General features: G+C 41.3%; 1 protein-coding gene across 1 annotated transcript in view; it reads right to left on the bottom strand.

The window, feature by feature from the left end:
• CFAP58 (cilia and flagella associated protein 58) overlaps positions 1-11,822 on the bottom strand; it is a 60,624-nt gene extending 48,802 nt beyond the window's left edge. The window contains exons 1-5 of the mRNA XM_064464478.1: positions 11,568-11,822; positions 10,653-10,967; positions 8,563-8,844; positions 3,305-3,453; positions 1,325-1,481 (exon numbers count right to left, since the gene is read on the bottom strand). Of these exons, the coding sequence (XP_064320548.1) occupies positions 1,325-1,481; positions 3,305-3,453; positions 8,563-8,844; positions 10,653-10,967; positions 11,568-11,822 (1,158 nt within the window). The remainder of the gene's footprint in view (positions 1-1,324; positions 1,482-3,304; positions 3,454-8,562; positions 8,845-10,652; positions 10,968-11,567) is intronic.
• Between the last annotated feature and the right edge of the window lie 234 nt (positions 11,823-12,056).

Below are 12,056 nucleotides of genomic sequence, written 5' to 3'. Positions count from 1 at the left end.
AAAAGTTGCTAGAACTGACTGGATCTTCAAAAAGACATTGTCATTTAAGCAGTCTGAAGTGGAGAATAATTTCATACTGGGAGAATGGGAGGTTGTTACAAACGCTGTAACAACCCCGTAAGTTTAAGGGCTGATGAATTGAGTATCAGAAGATTAAGACTGGCAAGATTCAATGAGCTTTGACAGGAGTGTTAATCTTCTCTCTTTTCTCCCATGCCCACAATGCTGTCAGAAAAGCAAAGGCTTACATTCTCTTGCAATACGTTCCCAACCATCTGCTTTAGAAACAGAAATGAGTTCTGTGCGTGAAACCTAGGCTGATCGTTGCTTTCCTGTTTGTGATTAATAAAAACCAGTAAGCTAAATGCTGCTTCCATCTCTTCTCTGTTCTTTGTTTAAGTGTTCTTTCCTGCTTTTCCTTTCCCCTGTTGCCTTGCTCCAACCCCTCTTTATATTCTGCTTTAAATTCTCTTATTCCTCATTATTATGTTTTTATACTTTGATGTATCAGAGTTCTGGACCCCATCTTCCATTCTTTTCTACTTTCTCTCCATTCAGTGGGTGTCCTATTGATCCTCAGTTTTCTGTATCTCTAGTGCTATACACATTTAAAAGAAGCTATACATATTGATCAGTAATGAACTGTCAGATGGTGAGAGAAACAGGGAGCCTAACTTAAAGAGGAGACAAAAAAAGTAAAGGTGAGATGGAATATGACTGCTTTCTACAGACACTGGTGAGGTGAAAAATTATTTAAGCTGAAAAACAGTAGGCAGGAATCAGTGTGAAGAACTCAGGAGGTCTCGAACCATTAGAAAAGTGATGTTCTGGAAAAGCTTCCCATAAGCAGTGGGGGAAAAAATAGCCTAATTATCTTTCAAGTCAGAATTTGATACAATTTTAAAATTGATGGTATGGCATCATATAACAACCACTGCCAACAGCAAGTGACCTAGGAACCCCATTCCAGGTCTGTGTTCTAAGTGGTTCTTTGGAGGCATAAGAGATCTGCAAAGTAGAAAAAGAAACATATCTCCCATATGAAAGATAACTATGATTCAGGCAAAAGAACCTTGGCCTCATTCAGGGTATTGGGAAGCTATGGAAGCAGGTAGTACATGACAATAAACTTTGCAAAGGACATAGCCTAGAAGTAGAGAAAAATATAAAAATCATTCACAACAGACTCCTTTCTGAGACCTCCTTAAAATGTCTGAGATGTGAAAGAACAGGTAGTACCATACTAGTAAATGGAGATCAACTGTAAGAGTGGAGAATGGTTCAGGACAAAGCCTAAAATCACCACCTGGTGATGTGTACAGACCTGCATAACGGATTGATCTGCCTTGTTTTTTGCCCTCTCTGTATCCTGCTGCTGCTCTGTGGCTTGAGTTAGACTTTGACGTAACTTTACGACCTCCGACAAGAGTTGGTCTCGCTCCTTTGTTATATCTTCTTTAAGTTTTAGCAAATCCTGGATACTGGAAGCAAGGAAATAATAGTCAAGCAGTGTCACAGGCCCTTTCTGTTCTTCCTTCTATGCTAGAGCAAGATCTTTTGTGAGAAACAGGAGTGTAAAAGTAATTTGTTTCATTTTAAATTCCTCTTGGGTTAAAGGTCTGCTGGTCAATGGAATTATATGCTCTACCTACTGTGATCATAGTCACCGTCAACATAGGCAGCTTTAAAAGCTAACCTAGTCCAATAAAACCACTCTTTCTTGTTATACCACATCCTCATGGGTCTGAAGAAACCTTCAGTTTCCCAAAAAGGTAACAGGGAACAAAATTCCTTTTCTCCATCCACTGCAAAACTACTTGGGGACCAAAAATGTTGCATTGTTATAACCAGTCTCTCTGCAGCTTGCCTGACTGGGCACCTAACTGGGTTATGTCTTACAGTCACCTAATGTGAGAATAAAGCCAACTCCCTGTTTGGACACACAATCTGAAAGAAAGTCCAAGCATTGCGGGTTCAAGCTCAACCTTAAAAACCAGCCTTATAGTTCTAAAAGACTATAAGGTGTTCAGCCCTATAGGGCTGAAAACCTGCAAAGGAATTGTCTAGTCCCGTGGCCTTGGTACTGGACAGAGTATTTAAGTGTGGAACTGGAGGGCAATACACAGGGAAATGTAAGAAGAAATTGTAAGTAGGCAGGTCTCAGCAGCCTAGGCAGCAGCTGGAAATGGCAGGAGTGAGGTCTTGGCGAAGTAATGGCTCCCAGTTCTTGCAGGAAAACGCAAAAAGCAGCCACAGGGAGCTGCCTTTAGGGAGAGTTATACTAGGTGAATGCTTGATGATCAAGCTTTTAGATCCAAGGAAGCCTGTTACACAGGTCCAGAACATTTCAGATCCAAAAGGTGAAGGAGAGGATTCCTCATGCATCCAGGTGATTTATGTGCTGGCACTTTACTTGGAGGGGAAATGTTTAAGCACATTAAAGGCTTTGCTCACAGACACAAGTCTTGTTTTTGCAGCCTAGATACACAGTGCACGGGGATATCAGCATGACCCATACGTATCCTGAATGCATAATATAAATAAATACCTTACACAGTGTGAAAATTTCAAGCCATTACCAGCTGGGCCAACCATCAGCAGTCTCGATAGAAAGTGCACAGGTCATATGGTCAATATACTTAATCTCATCTTTGAGTTTATACTTAATCTTACGGCATAAGCACAGTCTGAGGACCTGATACTACAAACACTAGCTTTTGGAAGGCTTTTGAGCAGCTCCTGAGGATCACTATTATTTGCACACTGTAGCAACTAGAGGCTCCACCTGAGACTAGGTCCCTCTCTGCTAGCAGCTGCCGTAAGCGTTCAGTAAAAAAACCCCACAGTCCTGAAAATGTATAAATATAAAACACAAACAAGAATACAGACAGTGATAATGTCTTAAAACAAAGCTGGGAACAGAACACAAATCAAGTCTCCTGCTTCTTGACTTATCTACTGCTGCCATCATATGTAAAAATGTTGACAGGACCCTATTTTCAAAGACAGAGTATGTTGAAATGTTAAATAAAGCAATATGACAGATACTGAGAAAGTGCATAATATTGATTTTTATTTGATCTCTCAGCTTAATCCAGTGTTGAATGAACTCACTCAGAGCCTCATTCTGTGCTTGCTCACTGCATAAACACATAGACCAATAAATGTGCACTCATGAGAAAAGTAAAAGGCAGAAAAGACCCCTCTCTGTTTCCTAGTGTCCTTGTAGCGTCTAAATAGCTAAACATGGTGTGGAATGATAGAAAATCAGATCAGGCTTTCCCCCACCCTGGGGAAAACTTACTTATGTTCTTGTTCCAAGGATAGTCCAGATCCTTGCTCCACTAAGTTAATTAGGTGCGCAATTTCTTCTTGCAGTGAATTAATTGTTTCCTTTGCTTTCTGTTCCTTTTCATAGGCTGTGTCCACCATTTTCCAGGCCTTTTCAAGCTCCTAGGAACAAAATGGAAAACAACTACATAAATTAAATTCGCTTGAAAATAAACAACAAATTAAAAATTAATTGCCTCGCATTTTGGTTAATTAAAAGAATAGATTTTCATGCCTTTTCATGCTTAGATTCACAACAGTTTTCTTTACCAGTTGTCTTTTCTCTGGGACGAGGGCATAGCAAACATTTTGACCCATTCAGGCTATGTCAATTTACAGCACAAAAGCTCTAATACATTTTCTTTAACACATAGATCTGAACATTATCAAATCTCACTCTATGAGGTTCTGGTCATGTGAGTCCCACTAATATCTAAAAATTTACTGAAAATTCAGTGCCCACAAAGGTACCATCTACTTAAACAGCTCACTTATGTCTGTAAAAATCTTACTTGCTGTTATGACAATGAACATCCAATCAGATTTGGATGAGAAAAAGATGTTACTCTGGGGTCTTTTCAGCGAACTTGATCAATCAAATGAATTGATGAATGATGATGAATCAGAAATTTTCTCCCTCTTTGCTAATTTTCATCTGTGAGGACCTAGTGTATTTTGAATTTAACTATATATTTAGACAAGCCACAATTCTCATGCCAACTTTCAGCACATGGGATCACTTGAATGATGGAAAGCCCAGGGTTTGATATCCACAGACAGGGTAGAGGAGGGGGGGTTCACTTGATTTTTTAACTTCCCCTGCATCTCTCTCCCCTGACTCAGATCCTTAAGAATCACACAGCAGGCTTATTCCTTGCCAGGTTCAAACCAAGCTCCTACCAGTTCTGGAATCCTCTGCTAAAAAAATGCGTAGATTCGGAAAGTGACTGGACTGGAAGAAAAGTTCCCAAAGACTCAGTAAATAATGAAGACACTACTTTTGACACTAGAAGTCCCTGAGCTGCAAATCACAGCATGATGTCCTCTCTCTCATGCTCTTTTCTCAGGTGGCTCCTTGGTGGAGTTTTGGACTTGATGGACTTGTACAGATTTAGACTCCAAGTGTGGCTGTGCAACTCTACATTAGCTCTGGGGTCTCCCCAAGCAAAGCCAGACAGAAGTATCATTCCATCAGGCCATAATATCCCTGTCAACTCCTACTTGCATCATTTGAAAAAGGGGCAGGGAAAAAAAATGAAAAACACTCCACAATGAAGAGTATCAAATAGTTTAATTTATTGTTTACAGCAGTTCTTTATTGAAATTAACATCTTTTTAAAACACTGTTTAACACTAAATTCAAAATTATGATACTTATATTATGGTATATGGTTAATATATTTATTACTATAAGTAAAATTTAAATATTTAAATCAAATAAATGTAGTACTGAGCTTTTTACTGACTAAATTAGAAATTCAAGTTATCAAACTAGCAGAAGTAACAGGCTACCAGAATTTGCTTAAAAGCTAGCACAAAACATAACATCTGTAGCTTCTTCAGACTGGAGTGGGAATACATTTTCATTTTATTTATTCAACTAGTTCAGCATATCCAAATTTGAGAAACCATTTGGAGCTTAAAGATCAGGAATGTTTGCTCTCCTTTTTCTTTCCCAGATAATAAGGGGTTAAATAACGGGCTTTACTTGTTCAGAAATTCTGAAGGAGATTATAGTAACTTAAATTCACTACTACGGACAGTATTTTCCTTACTTAATAAATTATTTAGTTCAAAATTTAGTTTGAAAAATGTGCTTTTCACTTATATATCAAGCATATTTAAACATTTTAAAATATTAAAGTCAGTTGTTACATTTTATACATTTTGAGTTGTAAATTCTATTCAAATGCAGCAATGATCACACATAAAGTATTAAGTATCATCTAGTAAATAATAAATATTTCATTCATTATTATCTTACATAAAAATGTTCAATTATGAAATTTAAATAAATGCACGCTAGGCTGAAACAGTGGTATGAAGACATAGTGCATCATCTTGACTGGCAGAAGAGCATAAAATATAACTGTTAATAAACATGTTTCAGATTTGCCAACCAAGAAGAGGCAACCAACCTTTCTCTAGAAAAATGCAAATGGAAAATAAGATTAAAGCTGATTACTTAAATCAAAGTTTCCTGCTGGCTGATTAGACTGTGATTAAAAATGGTGAATTAAATCATTATGATTGGAGTTTTGGGGGATAGAACTGCTGAATAAAATCAATATGCCTTCTGAGAGGTCTTACTGGCTTCTGTGAGTATTTTGTTCTGGTGAGTATTCACAAAAGTGATCCCTTGAAGTCAGTGAGGCCATTCAGATAAGCAGTGATTTCAAGTCACCCTAAGCTGTGCTTTTTGTACTTTGCCTTGCTTTCAATGTGTAAAACCAATTTTATTGAATTTGTATTCATAAAACCAATTTTCATCAATAAGGTTAGCAGGCGCAGATGGTGGCCCCATTAATAAGCAAAATCTAAATAAGAATTTGCTACAGAGTTTGGCATCAGCAAAACTGGGCTTCGTTACAGTTGTTTCTTGGTTGTGTCCTGTACTTTGAAGAGCTGATCAACAGATTGCTTCCTTTAAATTCAAAAGTAAAGAGAAGGAAATTTTTTTGGTGGAAACCTTCATTGAAAAAATATTCACATATCCACATTCCACTCAGTGGAAAGGGGAACTGAAATAATGCAGATAATGTCAGCGTCGCTGGGTGATTTCAGTACATGGTTAGGTAGGTAACATGCATTGCGGTCTGTTGTAGAAGTAAAGATGGAACTACACAGGATGTTTGCAGTTAGAATAATTCAAAAAATTTTGGGGAAGTACTGGAACTCTGGAAATTGTGAAGGAGAATTCATAAAGTGTGACTGCCTTATGTTATTTTCATTAAATGCTCCCAAAAGTTCACATCAGTTTCACTGCTTAGAAACTGAAAATTACGGAAATGCTTTCTTAGTATATTGGATTGATACCCCTGGAAATTGAAAACTTGGTAATTCTAAGCAGGGCAGTACAAGCTCCTATAAATTCCCCTTCTAGGGTTCTTCCAGAGCAGCCCTGTGGATCAGTATCCCGACCAATGAAGAAGAGAATTGTATTTCTTAGCACTTTGCTCCTTTGATATGACTGTAAACAGTGGGCTGTTATGTCTGCGTTATTAAAACTACAAAATAGAGCACAGAACAACCATCAGACAGTTAACAGCTATTGATTATTATTGACCTGGGTCCTACCAGCCACTGACTGTGTAGTTAACCCCTGCCCCTAAACAAATCCTACTGATTACAATGAGGCTTCACATAGAGAAAAACGTTGCTTCTGCAACTTTTATTTGTATGTGAAACAATTACCTATAAGAGGAAGGCTGTACACCTGTTACCCTGATGACCCATCAAGTCACCAAGATTTAGGTCTTAATTTGAAGCTACTATACCATTTTTACAGGAACAGCCCCACCAGGATTCTCCTATATTTGTAAATAATGAAACAATGAAGCAGACTGCTTGTTTAACTTAGTGCTGAAAAATGCTATTTTAGCACTTGAACTTTCCTCATCACTTGCCTTGGACACTTGCGAAACACATTTTTTGAATGTTAGTAAAACTGTAGTGAAATACTAGAGCTGTAATGGAACTTCCCTTCAGAAAGGAGGATAACATGAAATATGAAGGGTATACCAAACAAAACTCCAAAACATGACATGAGCATTTTAAACAATTTCCAAGTAATTCCTGAACTCTTAAGGGAAAGACTAATTCTCATAACCAAACTGAAAAAGTATCAGTGCTGTTTACTTGGCCCACAGCACACCACTAGAATTGAAAGGTCACACGTTGTGCATTGCACATAATTTCTAATAGGATCATATTGCCAAGCAGCTTTTTCACTACAAAACCTCTTAGCTGGTTCAATAGTAGGTGCTATTGTTAAGCCATACCTTGCCTGAGCTTCAAATTAGCTGCTGAAATTGGAAACGCTCTTATTTTTCCTACTCTTCCACTCCTCAGTTTTATGACATTACTAAGATTGTGTCTTCTCAGCTTGGGAACATCTTGAAGGATTGCCTCTGCTGCTGTTCACACTCAGAGTATTGCCACGTAATAGCAGAAAGAAAATTATAAAGATCATTGCGGTTCCTGACACTCACCTACCAGGTTTTGATTAGCAGCAGTGAAAATCAACAAGCTTTTCTACACAGTCTTCCTCCTCCTTGAGGATGCTTTGAGCAATACCATGGGCTTGCAAGCTGCAGCCGTAGGATGACAGTACTGCTATTTATATTTACTCTGAGTGTATTTTCTTCCTAATTCTAAGGACAATAAACTTAATTTTAAAGAAATTATTTTTCTCTAGTGCTCAGAGATCACTACAGACTGTTACACTGAATTTATTTTACTAGAACAAAATACTTTATTGTAAGGCATGGAGGTTTCTCAACTAAATGCTAAATTAAAGCCTGTCTAGGTTCCACAGCCTAAGCTTTTAGACCACTAGAAGGAAAAAAGTTCAAAATACAGTCTTCTGGTTATTTGGCAGCTTTAGGTTTCTGTTAGTCAAACCTCACTGTAAGGCTAAAAATATCGACAGTTTTTAGTGAGTCAAGCACTTTGATTTGACAGAGTTCAAATCAATAATAACAAAGAACACATCGGAGTAAATTGGTAAAATCATATTGAAATGCGATATAGAATTCTGTTTCAAAAACACCATGAAACATTTATTTATATGACTTGATGACACTTCCCTGGTCTACAATCCATATTTCAGCAAGTAAGTATATATTTTATGTTCTGGCAATAGTTAACATCCAAGCAGTGCTTCAAAAATATTAATGAATCTAGTCTCAAAGACTGTATATTAAGTTAGAAATATGGTATTGTACAGAGGAAAAGCTTAAATAAAAACTATTAGTGAGCACTTGAAAGCTGATGGAGTTGGTTTAGTGCAAATAAGCACAGAATTCAACTGGTACTAGTAAAAATATCAGGCTAAAGGAACAAAGTAATTGGTAGGAAAGTAGGGGTTAAAGAACTGGAGATGCCAGCTCCATAGTTAGTCCTCCAGCTAGTTCTCTACATAAAATAAAGTGTTCTTGTACATGCTTTTCTTATTACCAAGTTTTTCATTAACAATTTTCAGTTCATATTTAACTCTATTCAAAACTTTACCGCCTTCATCGATGATATAGTTCCTCGATCATCTTTAGACAGCTTTGTGAGCGCAGCTACTTTAGATGAATTCACCACAAGCTCAGCATTCAGCTCCCTGCACTTCTCCATGAGACGCTTTTCATTTTCATGAGACTTCTTCATAACAGCATGGAGCTTCTCATATTCTATTCGGAATTTTTCCAGAGTTTTATCTCCCTTAAGTAGATTGATGACTTCTTGAAAGTCTTTTTCCAGTGCTTCAAATGCACTTTCATCCAGATATGGTTTGCCAGACTTTTCCTGAAAGAAATGAGATAGATAATCAACAAACAAGAGGAATTCAACACCTCACTTATGGCCTCAGAATATAAAAAAGCAATACAGTGAGTGTCTAACAGCTACTAAGAAATCATTACAAAATTTTCTGAAATAACAGCTCTCTTGCTAGCATATGATATGCACATTGCAAGCTATTTTTCAAACAGATTTCCCCTGATTTTACAGAAATAACTTGTGCTTTAACAGTCAGAGTTCCTGTAATTGAGCACTGCAACTACTTTAGAGATAGGACTATAAAATATCATCATTGTGATAGTGTTTAAATAATACATCAACTATTCAGGAAGCCCAGTATTTTAGCCTCAATTCTTCCCAGTTCCCTACACTCTAAAGTCTGATTAGTTTAGGCTCTCTATGCAGATAGTGCCAGCAAATCACTTGCAGAGAAGCGTGTCTGAAAGCTCCACTAATGCCAATGCAAGCCAATCCTTCCTCTGCAGGATATGCTACTGTTAAACCTTTCACAGGGGACACTTTCGACCTAGCTCAGTTCTGACACCAGATTCTGCCAGCTCAGTTGCTGAACACCAAATTCCACTACTATTTTTCTAAACAGCTTAAAATAAGCCTCCATTATAGCCTTCAAAAGAACACAATCATACCAAGTAGAGGCAGTGTGGCCACTTCTCGTGAGTTAGCTTGATCTGCTAAGCAGCAAGATAAATCAGCCCACAGGATGCTACATGCTGTCACAGATTCATTGCTTCCATTACTCAAGATTGCTCAAAACGGACTAGAACATCTCTATGCTGCAACCTGAAGCCTAGGTATATCTTTATAATCGCATCTCAGACGTGGACCCACTTGGATAGGAAAACAGCTCTCCTGTTAGCTGGCCATGGATGTATGGCAAGCCCCCCTCACAGAGGAGACGCAATGAGATACACAGCTCCTGCAACCTTAAAAGTCTGACCTGATATCTCCCGCCAAACCCATGGGTTGCTATTTCAAAAATGGTTCAGGTCCCTACTCACCATTTGAACACAGTTTAAAGGTGAGAATTTTCAAAAATTCTGAAAAAAAACACAATCTGAGAGCAAAACAACAAGTTTCATTTGTTTCATTGTTGTTGTTTTGGAGTGCATAAGTTTGCACTACCTGGAAAACCTGACATTAAAAGAGTGAAAACAGACCCTTACGACTGGAAAGGTCAGGCCACATGATGCACCGAGGCAGAGGCACTGGCTCCAAATCCCCCCTCCTCGACAAGGCTCTGATTTGAGGGATTTTTATCTGTGTCAGAAACCTCAAAGGGAATGGTTTGCTGGGAAACCACCAAAGGCAACTTGAATATTGAAACCCACCCGGGCTCCGTTTGGCGTGGAAGGGTGGTCTGCACGGCATGGCTGGGGTTTGGTGCCGAACCCCTTCAAACCGCCTCTGGCGCTCACGGCAACCAGTTTGGGCTGGTGCTTATCTCACCCTCCTCGCCAACGTCAAACCTTCAGTTTTGATCTCGTTTACATTTGTGATCACAAATAGAGTTAAAAGAAGTGCAGTAACAGCATACAGGAGGGGGAAAAAAAACACACACGTGATCTTAAAGGCAGCAGGTGTTCCTAAAATTTAAGTGTTATTACTGCGTGTGTGCAAATAGCCTAATTGCTCCTATTTTCAACACAGGATCTAACTGAGCTCCCAAAAGTAACTCGACACATAAATAAGGTCTATAAATACGGATGATCTATAGATGATGCCGTTGGGCGTATCCAGAGCGGCGTGTGGGCGTGTGTCCTGTCGGGGCGGGGATGGAGGGTGAGGGAGCTCACCTCAGCCATGCCGCCGGCGGGAAGGGCCCGAGGCGGTCGCCGCCGGTGCCGGTGCTGGTGCTGCTGCCGGTGCCGGTGCCGTGGCGGCCCCAGCCCGCGCGGTGCAGTGGCCGCCGCGCCGTATCGTAGCAACGGCGGCGGGGCGGGCCGTTGGGGCGGCGGAGGCCGCCTCCCTCCCCCGGGCCCGGTGTGCCCTGCTCCGCAGCGCCGTGCGGGCCCGCGGCCCGGAGGCCCCTCAGAGAGGCCCGCCGCGGCCCTGGGCAAGACCCTGGTCGCCTCCCTTCGGCCTCCGGGTCCTCTCCCGAAGCTGCCTGTCTTGCCGTTGAAATTCAGGCGTCAGGGGTTGTCACCAACGAGGCTGGGGAATATTTCCTCTCTGAGGGGAAGGGCCAGGAGCCGCGCCCCGAGCAGAGCGGCGGGGTCAGCACGAACATCCCCTCAGGGCGCGGAGGGAGGCAGGGTCGGCCCTGGGGAAGGTGATAAAGGGGGATTTGGCTTGGGAGGGACCTTTAGAGATCATCCAGTCCAACCCCACTGCAGTGAGCAGGGACAGTTTCAACTATATCAGGTTGCTCAGAGCCCCAACCAGCCTCGCCTTGAATGTTTCCAGGGATGGGGCCTCCACAACCTCTCTGGGCAAACTGTTCCCTTGTCCTGTCTCAACAGGCCTTGCTAAAGAGGTTGCCCCCATCTTTCCTATAGACCCCTTCAAGTACTGAAAGGCTGCAATAGGGTCTCCCTGCAGCCTTCTCTTCTTGAGGCTGAACAACCCCAACTCTCAGCCTGTCTTCGTAGGAGAGGTACTCTAGCCCTCAGAGGGTTTTTGTGGCCCTCCTCTGGCCCCCCTCCAACAGCTCCATGTCCGTCCCGTGCTGAGGCTCCAGAGCTGGACGCAGCACTGCAGGGGGGTCTCACCAGAGCGGAGCAGAGGGGCAGAATCCCCTCCCTCGACCTGCTGGTCACGCTGCTGGTGATGCAGCCCAGGATATGGCTGGCCTTCTGGGCTGCAGGCACACATTGTTGCCTCACGTACAGCTTTTCATCCACCAGTACCCCCAAGTCCTTCTCTGCAGGGCTGCTCTCAATCCCTTCATCCCCCAGCCTGTATCGATATGGGGGTTTGCCCCAACCCAGGAGCAGGACGTTGCACTTGGCCTTGTTGAACCTCATGAGGTTCACACAGGCCCACCTCTCCAGCTTGTCCAAACCTCCAGGTTTGGGTGCACAAGTTACATTTGGAGCCTGAATTCTGTCATCTCATTGCACTTGACCATTCACACTGTGCGTATGAATGAATTTGTACAAACCGTGGCATAGAGCAAGGGAACGCGGGAGAGTGGCTCTGCACTTCAAGAGCTGTGCTCAAGTATCATCAGCTGCTGCTCCTTGCTTCACTCTCAGCTA

The sequence above is a fragment of the Phalacrocorax carbo genome, chromosome 12 (genome assembly GCF_963921805.1).
Source record: "Phalacrocorax carbo chromosome 12, bPhaCar2.1, whole genome shotgun sequence".
Taxonomy (NCBI): domain Eukaryota; kingdom Metazoa; phylum Chordata; class Aves; order Suliformes; family Phalacrocoracidae; genus Phalacrocorax; species Phalacrocorax carbo.
This window is presented reverse-complemented; position numbering and strand designations above follow the sequence as displayed.